The sequence below is a fragment of the Oncorhynchus tshawytscha genome, linkage group LG30 (assembly GCF_018296145.1).
Source record: "Oncorhynchus tshawytscha isolate Ot180627B linkage group LG30, Otsh_v2.0, whole genome shotgun sequence".
In the NCBI taxonomy this organism is placed as follows: domain Eukaryota; kingdom Metazoa; phylum Chordata; class Actinopteri; order Salmoniformes; family Salmonidae; genus Oncorhynchus; species Oncorhynchus tshawytscha.
The window spans coordinates 7,518,846-7,535,234 of record NC_056458.1 but is presented as its reverse complement, the minus strand read 5'-3'; the positions used below and the strand labels follow the sequence as shown (position 1 = coordinate 7,535,234).

The 16,389-nt window shown below is 45.6% G+C and overlaps 1 protein-coding gene across 2 annotated transcripts in view; it reads left to right on the top strand.

The window, feature by feature from the left end:
* The window catches only part of LOC112228866 (ephrin type-B receptor 4a), a 37,475-nt gene extending 23,392 nt beyond the window's left edge, over positions 1–14,083 (top strand). The window contains exons 5-16 of one of the 2 annotated variants that reach the window (XM_024394575.2): positions 3,134–3,286; positions 5,191–5,526; positions 5,653–5,777; positions 6,012–6,186; positions 8,418–8,517; positions 9,735–9,796; positions 10,003–10,116; positions 10,235–10,482; positions 10,928–11,143; positions 11,237–11,580; positions 12,070–12,228; positions 12,420–14,083. In XM_024394575.2, the coding sequence (XP_024250343.1) occupies positions 3,134–3,286; positions 5,191–5,526; positions 5,653–5,777; positions 6,012–6,186; positions 8,418–8,517; positions 9,735–9,796; positions 10,003–10,116; positions 10,235–10,482; positions 10,928–11,143; positions 11,237–11,580; positions 12,070–12,228; positions 12,420–12,525 (2,138 nt within the window). In that variant the 3' untranslated portion in view covers positions 12,526–14,083. Of the gene's footprint in view, positions 1–3,133; positions 3,287–5,190; positions 5,527–5,652; positions 5,778–6,011; positions 6,187–8,417; positions 8,518–9,731; positions 9,797–10,002; positions 10,117–10,234; positions 10,483–10,927; positions 11,144–11,236; positions 11,581–12,069; positions 12,229–12,419 lie in introns of both variants that reach the window. The other variant, XM_024394573.2, reaches the window with a different exon arrangement.
* The last annotated feature ends 2,306 nt before the right edge of the window (positions 14,084–16,389 follow it).

Sequence of the window (16,389 nt, the reverse complement as noted above, 5' to 3'; positions counted from 1 at the left end):
TTGTGGACAGGTGTCTTTTATACTGATAACAAGTTCAAACAGGTGCCATTAATACAGGTAACGAGTGGAGGACAGAGGAGCCTCTTAAAGAAGAAGTTACAGGTCTGTGAGAGCCAGAAATCTTGCTTGTTTGTAGGTGACCAAATACTTATTTTCCACCACAGTTTGCTAATAAATTCATTAAAAATCCTACAATGTGATTTTCTGGATTTTTTCCCCTCATTTTGTCTGTCATAGTTGAAGTGTACCTATGATGAAAATTACAGGCCTCTCTCATCTTTTTAAGTGGGAGAACTTGCACAATTGGTGGCTGACTAAATTATTTTTTGCCTCACTGTAATTTAGCAGACAGTGTTTAACTAACTTCTGCTGCTGTCTTCTCGTTTTAATGTAGAAGGTTGTACTCTTATTTCGCATCCCTCCCCACCAAAGAGGAAAGTGTGTCATTAAAGGCAGTGTGTGTGGGTTGATGTATGGAGAGTGTGCCGTCAGTGGTGGGGGGGCATACAGCTCTTTAAGTCGCCCGGTTGGAGCCTATCTGTTAGCTATAAAACTCTCTCATCCCACCAGCAGCCAGCCAGTTAGAGGGCATTTACCAACAGCGCTCTGATGCCTTATCTCTGACTCCTGTCTCTTTCTCTTTCTCTGTCTCCTTCTTTCTCTGTCTCCTTCTTTCTCTGTCTCTTCCTCTGTCTCTCTCTTTCTGTCTCTCTCCCTCTTTCTCTGTCTCCTTCTTTCTCTATCTCTCTCTTTCTCTGCCTCTCTCTGTCTCCTTCTTTCTCTGTCTCTTCCTCTGTCTCCTTCTTTCTCTGTCTCTTTCTCTGTCTCTCTCTTTCTGTCTCTCTCTCCCTCTTTCTCTGTCTCCTTCTTTCTCTGTCTCTTCCTCTGCCTCTCTCTGTCTCCTTCTTTCTCTGTCTCTCTCTTTCTCTGCCTCTCCGTCTCTCTCTGTCTCCCTCTTTCTCTGCCTATCTCTTTCTCTGCCTCTCTCTGTCTCTGTCGGTCTCTGTTTCTCTCGGTCTCTGCCTCTGTGCGGCTTCAATGCTCCCTGGCGTCTGGTCACTGAGGTCGAGTCTGTTAGGGGAACTCTGATCCTCAGAGCAGCTCCACCTTCTGTCAAAAATGCCTTTTTACTAAGATGCATTGTAGAGTCTGCTCAGTATCAGTGTAAGGATTCTTTTGTGATTCTTCGGAGATACTTATGTGTTGTGTCCGGTACCTGTTTGCACATGTTTTTAAGGCATGCGTTTCTATAGTACATGTGCTACTATTCAAAGGCCCTCTTCACACACAATAGAGAGAGAGAGAGGGTGAAAGTTACACCGTGTACACGGTTAACAAAGAGAAAGTCTATTTATACTGTCTGGGAAAGGAAGGCCAAGGCCACTTGAATTGTAATGATGTCATCTTACTCAGCGATTAGGTTTGACGCGGGGCTTTTATGTAGCTTCCTGCCTGGCTGAGTTAGCACCTTAACTGTTTAGCCTCTCTATTTGGTTAATGATAACTCGGCTCCAGGGAGTCGGAGACTGTTAGACAACCCGGCTTTGTATTAATCCTGTGAACAGTGTTTCCCCTATATTCATTTGGCAGCGGCGGGCCGCGGCTGTTCAAACTTTGCCGCCACTCCAAGAAATATGATATATATATGATGAAATATGATATATATATGATGAAATATGATATATATATATATATATATGATGAAATATGATATATATATGATGAAATATGATATATACATATATATGATGAAATATGATATATATGATGAAATATGATATATATGATGGAATATGATATATATGATGAAATATGATATATATATGATGAAATATGATATATATATATGATGAAATAAGATTTATATATGATGAAATATGATATATATGATGGAATATGGTTGTTTAAAAATATAAATATTTTTGTGGAGGGTAAAACGTTGTCAGTGTAATCTTAAATGACTAAAAACAGGTATAATTATGTAGAAAATATAAAGGAGGTATATATTTTTTAATAAGATCATCTTCGAGAACGAATAATCACCTATGGATACTCAACAGTCAGAGGGAATCTCACATTTAAAAAAATGTCATGGCCTGGGGCCCCCCGTGGATTTTGTTATAACGTTTGAGTCACCCAGATAGCATAAGAACACGGCATAAGTTACGGCAAAATGTTTAGAAATACACGAAATTTGCTTTTAAAACTGCGGATTTTCTCTCCGAAACTCTGAACTACCCATTAAACATAGACACTGTACAAGTGGAACAACAACCCAAAACTAGCTCTACCTAACTGCTGATGACTTGCATAACCGTGTTATGCGATACAATAAAATACAGTACGATAAAACCCAACTTTATTGTCCCTCATGGGGAAATGCAATTAGTCGATAACAACTTAAACTTCAGTCATTTTCCTAAGTAGAGCAACGGCAGTTTGTTAGAAGTCTTTATCCATGGATGATGTGTGTATGTGATGTGATGTGATTCCTTGTCATACTGAGTGGGTGTTATGACTAATGTTTTAGGAGTCTGTTATTATTACCCAGTACTTCACAGGGGCTCACATAGCTCAAATTAGACCTTCAATATCCGCAAATGAATACATATGATCCCCAGCTATGTATTTGATTAATTTCTGTAGCCGTTTATTTAAACAGAAAGTGAACAGAGCAGATATTACAATAACACACGCGCACACACACACACACACGCACACACACGCGCACACGCACACACGCGCGCACACGCACGCGCACGCACGCACGCACACGCACACACACACTTGCTGTGCCGGATCCCCCTCGCTGAATGAGCCCGGTGTGTCAGGGAGCGAGCCTGATTTATGGGCTGTTTACACTGAAGCCGGGTGTCCCGCCTGAGTCGAAGGATCAGACGAGAGGCGAGCGCATTCACATCCATTTCATTGTGTTTATGTATCTTGGCGGTGATTAATGAGCGTTCCTGTACTGTTTGTCTTTTTTTAACATGCTTTTTGGCTCCCAACCCGACCTGCTATGATGGGACGCTATGCTGCATGCGGTGTTGGTTTCTGGTGTCACGTTTTGTGGCGACATTCAGGGCCCGTACTAACTTTCCTTCTCCCCTCTCGCTCACCCTCGTCCTCTCAGCCTGTCCTGTGGGTCAGTTTAGGTCCACCTCGGGGGGCCAGTGCCAGGCCTGTCCAGGGTTTAGCCATGCTATGGTGACGGGCTCACCTGTGTGTCAGTGTCGTCCAGGATACCTCCGCGCTGACTCGGACACCCCAGACACCCCCTGCACCAGTAAGTAAACACATTATTACACCAGTGGAGGTGTGATAATAATAATAATGGCTGGAACGGAGCGAATGGATTCAAACACCACATGTTTGATGTGTTGTTTTACCTTTTAACTTTTAACCTTTTAACTACCTTTTAACAAGTCAGTTAAGAACAAATGATTATTTACAATGGCAGCCTAGGAACAGTGGGTAGCTGCCTTGTTCAGGAGCAGAACGACAGATGTTTTACCTTGTCAGCTCGGGGAATCGATCTATCAACCTTTTGGTTACTGGCCCAACGCTCTAACCACTAGGCTACCCTGCCGCCCCATACATACTCTAACCACTAGGCTACCCTGCCGCCCCATACATACTCTAACCACTAGGCTACCCTGCCGCCCCATACATACTCTAACCACTAGGCTACCCTGCCGCCCCATACATACTCTAACCACTAGGCTACCCTGCCGCCCCATACATACTCTAACCACTAGGCTACCCTGCCCCATACATACCCCATACATACTCTAACCACTAGGCTACCCTGCCGCCCCATACATACTCTAACCACTAGGCCCCTACCCTAACCACCCCATACATACTCTAACCACTAGGCTACCCTGCCGCCCCATACATACTCTAACCACTAGGCTACCCTAGGCTACCCGCCCCCATACATACTCTAACCACTAGGCTACCCTGCCGCCCCATACATACTCTAACCACTAGGCTACCCTGCCGCCCCATACATACTCCACCCTCTATTTACTCTCCCCGGATACTCGGCCTCTGCGCTTTCTTTCACTTTCAACTTGTGTTTCTCTTGTTGCCCTCCCTCCTTTGTTGTCCCTCGCCCCTCTCCTATTTCTCTTCTCTGGTGTTGTGCTCAGCCCCTGTCACCTGCTCTGTGGCCTTTTGTCCCAGGGCTGAGAGTATTGAGATGCGGTCCCTTTGTAACGGGTGTAGAGCGGGGCGGAGCCTGGATGTCACTCCCAGGAAGGGAAGCGTTGATGGGTCGTGAGGGACACCTCAGTGTGGATTCAGGAATTTCAATTCAGCCACGTGTGATGTGTGAATTGGAGGCCTTTTGAATTGGGCACGCTCACTCAGAATGGCCGCGAAAGGAGTTCGCAAGGAACAGCAGTCTGAAACTCGTCTGAAGACTGAAACCCGTCGAGGACAAACAGAATTCCCCGTAGACTCTGCTAGCCTATTAAATCACAGGTTAAATGACAGCTCTCCCTTATTAAGTCAGACAGTTGATTTATTTGACCACTCCAGATGTTTTGACTAATCACAAGCCGTTTTTTCCCCTCATCCTAGATGTTGACGTAAATGAAACCTAAATTACAGTAGGCCGTTGTGATGGTACACAAATGCCTCCTACTTGAGGCCACCCAAACCTCCCAGAGAGCATTATGGCGGATTTTACCAAGCACTACTATCACAGAAGCTGTAAATGGCCTAGCCACTGGTTCAATGACAAGGCACAGTCTCCTTAGCAGGAGCAGGAACTAATTCACACTGGCTGAGTGGCATTGCAATTGTGTTTTGCTTGGTTGGCAGCAATCACAATCCCCCTACTACAATCTTCAGCTGCTGATCATTATCATTTAAAATGTGGACGTGTGTAATTGGAGCACCAATTCAATTCTGCATCACAATGTTGTTTCCTGCTGTGCCCCTCAGCATCTTGTCCCTGGTGGCTCCTCCAAACGCTAGCTGGAAATGTATCTGGGACATGACGAGTAGCATGCAAGCGATTTAATTGATAATGCAAATCTGAAACAGAGGAACTCTAATATGGCACATTGGGCCAGTAAAGTGCCTTCTAATGGAAAATGTATTCATACTTTTGTCTGATGAAATATTTGTGATTTCCTGATGTGGTGGTGTGTGACCCTCTCCTCTCCCCCTGTCCTCCAGGACCCCCCTCTGCCCCGCGAAGCATCGTCACCCAGATTAACGACACCACGGTGACCCTAGAGTGGAGCGAGCCCCAGGACAGTGGTGGCCGGACTGACCTGAGCTACTCTGTGGAGTGTTCTCTGTGTGGGGCCCCCTGGGGCCCCTGCTCTCCCTGCGGGGACAGTGTCAGTTACCGGCCCTCTCAGCGTGGCCTGCTGGGCCGCAGGGTGGTGGTCTGGGGCCTCATGCCTCACACTACATACACCTTCTCTATCCAAGCCCTCAACGGGGTAACCCCGACCAACGGCAAGGGGGCACCCAGCGACAGTGTCAACATCACAACCAGTCACGACGGTGAGAGAGATAGAGACACAGAGAGGACGAGAGAAGGGTTTGTGGTTGGGGTCGTATAGTTAGAAGAGGAAGATTGAATGTTGTTTTATCTTTTAATGCCGTTTCTTTGTGTTGGTCTGAGTGCAGTTCCAGTTCTGGTGTCTGTGATCAGGAAGAGTATCTCTACAGAGAGCAGTCTGACTCTCCACTGGTCAGTTCCAGCCCAGCTGCACTACACCATCCTGCAGTACCAGCTACGTTACTGTGAGACGGTGAGGATGACCAGACGCTCTGTCCTCCCACTGTTAAATACTCTAGCTCTGACTCACCTTAGGTCTTAGGGAGTTGACCGTTACATCTGTGTACATCACGCTGACCTCCCTCCCACTGGCCCAACCTGGCGCTCTTATCTGCTTTTGTTCTCCCACCATCCCTCTCTTCCTCCATCCCGCTCTCTCTCCGTCCCTCTCTCTCTCTCCGTCCCTCTCTCTCTTTCCGTCCTGCAGGAGCGTCGAGGTGAGGAGCAGGAGCAGTTGTGTAGCTACAGGGAGAGTGACAGTAACCAGGTGGTGCTGAGTGATCTCCGCAGGGCCACTCAGTATGAGGTGCAGGTCCGGGCTCGCACCATGGCCGGCTACGGCAGCTTCAGCCCAGCAGCCTCCTTCCGCACCATGCCTGACGGTAAGGAAAGGCCCAGGCTTCACTCTTTCAGGGAGGCCTATCCATATCCAGGCTCACAAAGTATTCTGGGGGTTTTAACTTTTTTTGTGTGTTCTTTCCGCCTTCTTGTTAATTTGCCAGATCACATTAGTTCATTAGTTACAACATTTGTTAATTAGTTACAACATTAGTTCATTAGTTACGACATTAGTTCATTAGTTACAACATTAGTTCATTAGTTACAACATTAGTTCATTAGTTACGACATTAGTTCATTAGTTAAGACATTAGTTAATTAGTTATGACATTAATTCATTGGTTACGACATTAGTTTATTAGTTACAACATTAGTTCATTAGTTACAACATTAGTTCATTAGTTAAGACATTAGTTCATTAGTTATGACATTAATTCATTGGTTACGACATTAGTTACACCATTAATTCATTAGTTACGACATTAGTTTAGTTACAACATTTGTTCATTAGTTAAGACATTAGTTACAACATTAGTTCATTAGTTACGACATTAGTTCATTAGTTACGACATTCGTTCATTAGTTGCAACATTCGTTCATTAGTTACAACATTAGTTCATTATTTGCAACATTAGTTCATTAGTTACAACATTAGTCTATTAGTTACGACATTAGTTCATTAGTTACGACATTAGTTCATTAGTTACGGCATTCATTCATTAGTTATGACATTCGTTCATTAGTTATGACATTCGTTCATTAGTTACGATTAGTTCATTAGTTACAACATTAGTTACGACATCAGTTACGACATTAGTTCATTAGTTACGGCATTAGTTACGGCATTAGTTACGACATTAGTTACGACATTAGTTCATTAGTTACAACATTCGTTCATTAGTTCATTAGTTACAAAATTAGTGCATTAGTTACGACATTAGTTCATTAGTTACAACATTAGTTCATTAGTTACGACATTGATTCATTCGTTACAACATTAGTTCATTAGTTACAACATTAGTTCATTAGTTAAGACATTCATTTTAGTTACAACATTAGTTCATTAGTTAAGACATTCATTTTAGTTACAACATTAGTTCATTAGTTATGACATTAGTTCATTAGTTACAACATTAGTTACGACATTAGTTACAACATTAGTTACGATACTAGTTCATTAGTTACAACATTAGTTCATTAGTTACAACATTAGTTTATTAGTTACGACATTAGTTCATTAGTTACAACATTAGTTCATTAGTTACGACATTCATTCATTAGTTAATACATTAGTTCATTAGTTATGACATTCGTTCATTAGTTACGATTAGTTCATTAGTTACAACATTAGTTACGACATTAGTTCATTCGTTAAGACATTCGTTTTAGTTACAACATTAGTTCATTAGTTACAACATTAGTTACGACACTAGTTACGACATTAGTTCATTAGTTACAACATTCGTTCATTAGTTCATTAGTTACAACATTCGTGCATTAGTTACGACATTAGTTCATTAGTTACAACATTAGTTCATTAGTTACGACCATGATTCATTCGTTACAACATTAGTTCATTAGTTACAACATTAGTTCATTAGTTACAACATTAGTTCATTAGTTAAGACATTCATTTTAGTTACAACATTAGTTCATTAGTTATGACATTAGTTCATTAGTTACAACATTAGTTCATTAGTTACGACATTGATTCATTCGTTACAACATTAGTTCATTAGTTACAACATTAGTTCATTAGTTACAACATTAGTTCATTAGTTAAGACATTCATTTTAGTTACAACATTAGTTCATTAGTTACAACATTAGTTACGACATTAGTTACAACATTAGTTACGATATTAGTTCATTAGTTATGACATTCGTTCATTAGTTACGATTAGTTCATTAGTTACAACATTAGTTACGATATTAGTTACGACATTAGTTAATTAGTTAAGACATTCGTTTTAGTTACAACATTAGTTCATTAGTTACGACATTAGTTACGGCATTAGTTACGACATTAGTTACGACATTAGTTCATTAGTTACAACATTCGTTCATTAGTTACAACATTCGTTCATTAGTTACAACATTAGTTCATTAGTTACCACATTAGTTCATTAGTTACGACATTAGTTCATTAGTTACGCCATTAGTTCATTAGTTACGACATTAGTTCATTAGTTATGACATTAGTTCATTAGTTACGACATTAGTTCATTAGGTAAGACATTAGTTTTAGTTACAACATTTTTTTCTTTGCGTCTCAGGGCATGACTCTCCTTCCCAGCTTCTGGTGACCGGTGTCCTTATCGCCATGGGGATGCTGCTGCTTGTCACTGTCATCACTGTGGCTGTCTTCTGCATACGGTGAGAACCAGGGAGAGAGGGAGGATTGGGGGGACGGGGAGAGAGAGTGGATACTGTCATGTGAATTGTACATAAAGGGAAAAGCTCAAATAGAAATATGGGTCTTAACATTTGCCATGCTTTTGTCTTTTTGCAACCGGTACCAATCTTATCACGCTTAGATTATGACTGTTACCTTCATACACTATGTCACATTTGAGCGAAACTCTCAAAGAGCCAAATCATTTCTCTTTGTGACTTTGTGCTTACGGGGCTAGAAGTTATTCCGCTCATTATAACACTTTCCCTTGGCTTCATTGTTTCAGCAAATAGCTCCACATGCCCTCTGAAAAAAGGTTCTGGGAACATAGGGAACTAGAGAGTGAGAAAGAGAAAGGGAGAGTGGGAAAGGTAGAGAGAGGGGGGGGGTGGAGAGAAGGGGTGAGAGAGAGCGGGAAAGGTGAAGAGAGAGGGGGAGAAAGAAAGAGAGGGGGTGGAAGGAAGGGGTGAGAGAGCAGGAAAGGTAAAGAGAGAGAGGGGTAGAGAGAGGTAGAGAGAGGGTGGAGAGTTGGGGGTAGACAGGATGCAGCAGTCCCAACCCTGTCTCCACAGGACAGGAGAACAATAGCTCTGACCTTGGGGCACACACTACACACACATGCAGAGTTGTGCACACACATCCACACACATTGTTCATTTGCACATACACTAAGAAGTACACAGTGTGCACACCCTCACGCACACACACACACACTCACAGTTGTCGGCCTGGTTCCACCGCCAGATGAGGGTGGAACAGTATTGCTATTTTGGGCCTGAGATAGAGAGAGAGAGAGAGAGAGAGGGGCATGGGTCCAGTAGCTACAGGGCTGTACAGTCCTACTGGGATGGGCCTGGGCCAAAGGAAGTCTCACTAATGGAGCCCTCCATCACAGCAGTCCCAGACACAGAGCAGAGTGGCTCCTGAATGCGCAGAACAGTAGAGGGCCCAGGGTCAAGGCATTACTTCATCTACCAGTCATGTATTGTTTCTGAGACCGAGAGAGAGACTCAATGAGCTTGTTTGTGACACTAAGAAACCCTCACAGAGAGACCAGAGGTGTTACGTCACTGGACTAGCTCTCTTTCTCTCTCTCTCTCTCTCTCTCTCTCTCTCTCTCTATCTGACCCCTTGCCCCTTTTCCCTCGTCCCCCCTCTCCCTCCTTCCTCTCCCACACACTGTTCTTCTCGGTAGTAGACACAGCAGAATGAAGGACCCAGAGCTGAGTGACAAAAACGGCCAGTACCTCCTGGGCCAAGGTGAGTACACATACACACACATACACACACATACATACACATACACACACACACACACACACACACACAGACACACACACATACATAGAAATACCGCATACAGCTATTTTCAAAGTCATGTTTTTCATGTTTTAGTCTGTCTGCTACTTTGGCTGTTCCGTCGTTTACTTCCCCCTACCCTCCCTCTACTCCTCTCCTCACCTCAGGAGTCAAGGTCTATATTGACCCCTTCACTTACGAGGACCCTAACGAGGCCATACGGGAGTTTGCCAAGGAGATCGATGTTTCCTTTGTCAAGATCGAGGAGGTCATTGGTGCCGGTTGGACTCTCTTATCTCTTTGTTTTTCATGATGTATCGCTGCCTGTAAACAGACTGGTTGGTATGGTGCTACAGTATCATGTTTGTACTAACGGGTATTTCCCTGGCTCGTCTATAGGGGAGTTTGGGGAGGTATGTCGGGGAAGACTGAAGGTTCCAGGGAAGAAGGAGAACTATGTGGCCATCAAGACACTGAAGGGCGGCTACACAGACAAGCAGAGGCGGGACTTCCTGTCGGAGGCTAGCATCATGGGCCAGTTCCAGCACCCCAACATCATCCACCTGGAGGGCATCATCACGGCTTCCTGTCCCGTCATGATCCTCACTGAGTTCATGGAGAACGGAGCGCTCGACTCCTTCCTTAGGGTCAGTCTATCTATTGTCCTGTCACTTTGTCTCTCCGAGAGTCCTTCACACACACACACACCCACACACACACACACAACTTGACCGTGACCCCACTCTCCGGGGGTGTCTCAGGGGGAGTTGGGACATGAATGTACATTTTAGTCATTTAGCAGACGCTCTTATCTAGAGCCACTTACAGTTAGTGCATTCATCTGAAGATAGCTTGTTGGGACAACCACATATCACAGTCGTGGTCATTTCATTTGTCCTCAATAAAGTAGATGTCAGCAAACTCAGAGCTAGTAAGGGGGGAAAACTCCAGTGGGAGTGTTACTTCGCAATAAAATGTAAAAAATCCCCCACCAAATTATATTATTATTACACACAAACACACACAAATGCAAATGCACAAACTTGTTCTCCTACAATTCAAACATTCCCATCTCTCTCGCTCTCTCTGTAGTTGAACGATGGTCAGTTCACTCCCATCCAGCTGGTGGGCATGCTGCGTGGCATCGCGTCGGGCATGAAGTACCTGTCTGAGATGAGCTACGTCCACAGAGACCTGGCCGCCCGCAACATCCTGGTCAACAGCAACCTGGTGTGTAAGGTGTCTGACTTCGGCCTGTCCCGTTTCCTCCAGGAGAACTCCTCAGACCCCACCTACACCAGCTCTCTGGTGAGACTTACTGTTCTTCCTCCACACCAATCCCATAGTGCATCTGTTTATGGTGTGTGGTTGTTGACCCCCCCCTGTCCTCTCTTCAATCAGGGTGGTAAGATCCCCATCCGCTGGACCGCCCCAGAAGCCATCGCCTTCAGGAAGTTCACCTCAGCCTCCGACGCCTGGAGCTACGGCATCGTCATGTGGGAGGTCATGTCGTTCGGAGAGCGGCCCTACTGGGACATGAGCAACCAGGACGTGATCAACGCCATAGAGCAGGACTACCGCCTACCGCCGCCCCCTGACTGCCCCGCCCACCTCCACCAGCTGATGCTGGACTGCTGGCAGAAGGAGCGCTCGGCCCGCCCCCGCTTCGCCGCCATCGTCAGCGCCCTGGACAAGCTGATCCGCAACCCCGCCTCGCTGAAGATTGTGGCCCAGGAAGGTGCAGGGTGAGTGGGCACAGATATCTAGGCAAAGAGCTGGGTGTGGAGGGTGTGTGGAGAGTCAGAGAAGGCCAGTGTGGGTTTGAACACAGCCTGTGGTAAAGACAAGGAGGTGACTGTCTCACCAGATGGAGAGTATATATTGTCTCTTAAAAGAGCCCAGTCTTTATTCCATTGCTTCATTCCTAGAATACAGTCCTGTCTGTCAGAGTCAGTCTACATTAACCTCCTACTGTCCCTCCTCCTCTGTCCTGCTGTGACCTGTCACACTCTAACTGTGCCCATTCTCTCCGCCTATCCAACCCCGAATACTAACCTGTCACTCACAGCTTGGGCCACACCCCCTTCCCCTCCAACAGCCATTGTTGTTCCCTGCCACTCATGCAGCCTTAGATCCCGCCCCCATTCTGTGGAAATGCCTGTCCCTCAAGGCTACATGCCTGTGAGGCCCCTGGTATGCTAGTGACAGAGAGAGTGTGTGTCCCCTGTCCCCAGGCCGTCCCACCCCCTGCTGGACCAGCGGGCCCCCCCGGCCCCCTCAGCGTGTGGCTCTGTAGGGGAGTGGCTGAGGGCCATCAAGATGGAGCGCTACGAGGACAGCTTCCTCCAGGCAGGATTCACCTCTGTAGAGCTACTGGCCCAGATCACTGCTGAGTAAGTTCACAGTTCACACCTGCAACAATGTGTCTCTCTTTGACCTCTTGAAGTTGAGTCACACTCTACGACCGTAGCTCTATGTCTCGGTCCGCCTACCTGTCAGTCACTCAGTATGTCTGTCTGTCGGGCTGCCTGTCTGTCAGGCCTTCTGTCTGTCTGTTTATCTAACAGTATGTCCTTCTCCTCAGGGACCTGCTGCGTCTGGGAGTGACCCTGGCTGGACACCAGAGGAAGATCCTGTCCAGCATCCAGACTCTAACCATGACCAAGAGCCCTGGCACCATACGCTTCTAACCCCGGCACAATTTACCTTGACCCCCGACCTCTGACCCAACACAGACACCAGCACGCACACAGCACATCGCACACCCATGGATCCAGCCAGCACCCTGCTACAACCACACAGTCCCTGACCCTGGCACCAACCGGGCCCATTCTTAGACGTGAAGTCCATCAGTGACTGGGCGTAGTGACAGCACCTCAAGTTGAACTAATTCTAGATGACCTTCCCTACAACCTGACCAACCTGTCCTTGCTGATCAGTCAAGTGATCAGTCAGGCCTGGTGCTGAGGACTGGTAAGGAGGCTGCTGTGCTCTCTATCCTCGATGCAGTGAAAATAATAGAAGAGGTAAAAGCTTTAGGCAAAACATCTTTGTGAGGATCCATTACACTTCTTTGCTTATCTGAAGTTACGGGTTTTACGTGCCCAACCAAACTTCTGGGAGAGCGTGATCGTCCCCTTTTGATAGGCTTGCTGGAGCCTCTCAGACTGCCTCTCTGGCCAGTTCACCCTCACTCCGCCTCCACTGCTTTACTGCTTGAATGTTTACCTGTGGTCCTAAACAAACTGGTGATACCATTGGAGGAACAGGTCAGTGCCGACGCCAAACCCAAGGACTAAAGTTGATCTATTGGTGTGTTTCGCCAGTGGCAGACGAGGTTACTGCAACATGGATTAATATGATATTAATCCATGGGAATTATATGACGGTGTGGAGGGATGCCACCTGTTTCAGCGGACCCGGAAAACGTGTGTTTGGACTCTTTTTCGAATCGGCCTCACTTTTTCCCCTGGTTTCAAAATGGCCTTGGCTTTCCTCGGGTGTTATGGGTAATGTAGGCGTTTGGACCAGAACAGACTGTAGTCATACAAGCCTTTGTTTCCTTATCTTCTTCAGTGACAATGTGTGACCCTCCTGGGTCAGTCGTGTGGGAGGAGGACTGAGACATATCAGCACTTTTATATATTGAACAGACAGAAGTTGGGTTTTTAGTCAGTTCTCTGTCTCTCCAACCCTCCTGTCAGCAGCTACATTACTTCCTGTGTTTCTCTTGGAGTATGGCTGGCTGGCATTTCCACTTCCTGTTGCTGCTGGACTGGGCAGATCACTTCCACACACTCAGACTGAAGGAGGTCTCTGACCATTTTTACTTGGGACTTTGACCAGGAAAAATACCAGTCTGGCCTCTCATTATTTGGTTGATATTATAGGTGGTCAGTTTTTCGTCTTGCTTGAGTGCCATTGGATCTTCGATGTGGACTGATGTCAAAATGCCTGTTCTATAAAGCAGAAAGCCCTCCCTGGGTTATGTAGTTAGATCTGCCATACAGAAGTCTCTTCAGATGCCACCGTTTTCACATGTTTGGGGAGATTGTGTGGTTCCTTGTTAACTAAAGGATTGTGGGAAATGTGGTCTTCACATTGAGGATCTGTTATGGAAACGGGAACCCCTCTTTTATAAAGTTTCCATTCAAAATCATGTATAGATATGTGTGATTTGATTCGCCCCAACCTTTCTGTGTGTAACCTGTACTCAGTCACAATAAAGACACACACCGGTGTTTATCATCGAGACTCCTCATTTAGCGGCGAACTGAGCTTGTAATAACAACACATTACTCGCACTCCCTCTAGAGATGTAAAGACGCACACACATGAATGCAAACACACGCAGGAGTACAGGAGGAAAAACACATGTAAGTGCGTGCACACTCGTGCATTCTAAGTGAAGCATCCCAAAAACAGAGTGCATCCACCACCTACAGTATAATATCCATACTCCTGTAATCGTTTTAAGGTGATCCGTTTCCTTGGCAGCTCTTGTTTCAAACATTCCTCCCCGCAGATACTGTGACCTTCTCCATGTTGAAGGGGGGTTGTGGGGGAATTGAGCTTACACCCTCCTCACCCTCACCACTTTCAGCTTAGCTCCCTCGTGGACATTCCTCTCTCCTTTTTTTTTTTTAAAGGGGACAGCCCAAACCACTGAGAGCTCTCAGCCTGTCCTTGACTCTGTTCTCTGACACTTAGCTGGGTGTTCTCTCCACTGTTCCTCAGCTTTCAGTCCACTGGAGTAGTGCTCTCTCCCTGCCCCTGCTACTACAGCCCCAGAGCCACAGCCTCAGAGCCACAGCCTCAAAGCAGTCAGAACAGCCCAGAGAAAGCTCACCACAGGCTGTCTCAACTCTTACTCTGGGTGTCTGTTTTTTCAATGCTTTCAAGCTAATGTATGTGTTTTGATTATCTGTGTTATTGATGAGTCATTGCCAGGTCCCATGACCCTAATGTGCCCTACGCTCGGCTGTTCCAGAGGAAGTGTGTCACAGAGATAAACAATGAGAGGATGACCCCTCCGAACTCTGACCCTTCCTTCAATGTAAAACAATAAATGCCCTCTCCAACCACACCAGCACACTTAATATAGGGGCTTTCTGCTGAAATCTGCCATTAAGTCCTGCTCTTAATTCTCCACAATAATACAATAAGTGCAGTGTCCCAGTTTGTAATGGTTTAATAATTTGATGTTTTCAACACAGGCAGTCCTGGGCTGTGTGTGTGCATATGGGTGAGTGTGTCTGTGTGAGTGGGTGGGTGTGAGAGATGGGTATTGAGCTAGCTCTGATTTCTAGTGTTGACAGTGTCTTTGTGACCTTTAACCCCTATCTGAATGCCCATCCATTAGGGCCTTTGTTGAGGAGATAAGAGACTGGGCCAATCAGGTTTCAGCACTAAAGTAATTGTGTCGTTCCCCTTGCATTCCTGTGTGCACTCAAGTGTGGAGCCAGGGTGGTGGAGGCCCGAGCAGAAAGACAGGTGTGTAAGTTTGAGTGTGAGAAAGAGAATCTGTGTATGTGGTGGGGTTGTTGAGAACTGTGTCTGCTTACTTTCGTTCCATATAGACTTCTTCTTACTGCCAGGTGCAGGTCATGGAGGGTGTTTCTTGGGATTGAGGACTAAAGTTACAATATTTTGCTTATTTATCCATTTAATTATCAGTGTGTCCATCCATCTCTCTGTCAACCAGTCTGTCTGCTTTTTTGTGTCCACAACGCCACTGGCCAGCCTCTCCATCGGTCTGTCTGTCTTTACTCAAGCTTCAATGTGTGTTTGTATAGTCATCACTCACATACCTCTCATCCCCTTATCTGTCAATCTGTCCGAACTTCCTCTATCTATCGTTCCATCTGTCCACACATCCACACCATCCATCTCATCCCCTGTCCCTTTCTCTCTCCCTTATTGGATGATCTCCCTAACCATGTAATGAGGAATTGAGGGGGCTGGGGGTATACCCCCCCCGTGCTGAAACTCAAGCCCCAAGCTTCTAGGTCTCTCAGGCCACCTCTGGGTAAGGATACCAACAGGCTCAGAGGCAGTTTCTATCTACAAGCCATCAGACTGCTGAACACTTGAACTGGACTGACCACCTGCACTGAATCTCTGCACCTTAGCATTCATGTATTCATGTACACACACACACACACACACACACACACACCAACACTAACACACGCATATACACTGATGCTACACACTCCACAACTCCTGTTATTATTTAGCACCACAATCCCCTCTTCCCCAAAACATGTATATATATTGGACTATAAATTGTGCCTTCCTGTATTATACTTATGCTAAAATGTTTATTCTATTCTACCGAGCCATTTACTTTACGTTCGTATTCTTATCTTGTATTATTTCTTATTGTTGTTGCGTTGTCGAGAAGGAACCCGCAAGTAAAGCCTTTGGTTGGACGATGTATACCAGTGGTTCCCAACCAGGGGTACTAGGACCTATCCTCAGGGGGTACATGAGAAGTCTCATGAGACCATAGTCCTACTGCTAAAATGCACATGCGGGGGTAAATCAGGGGT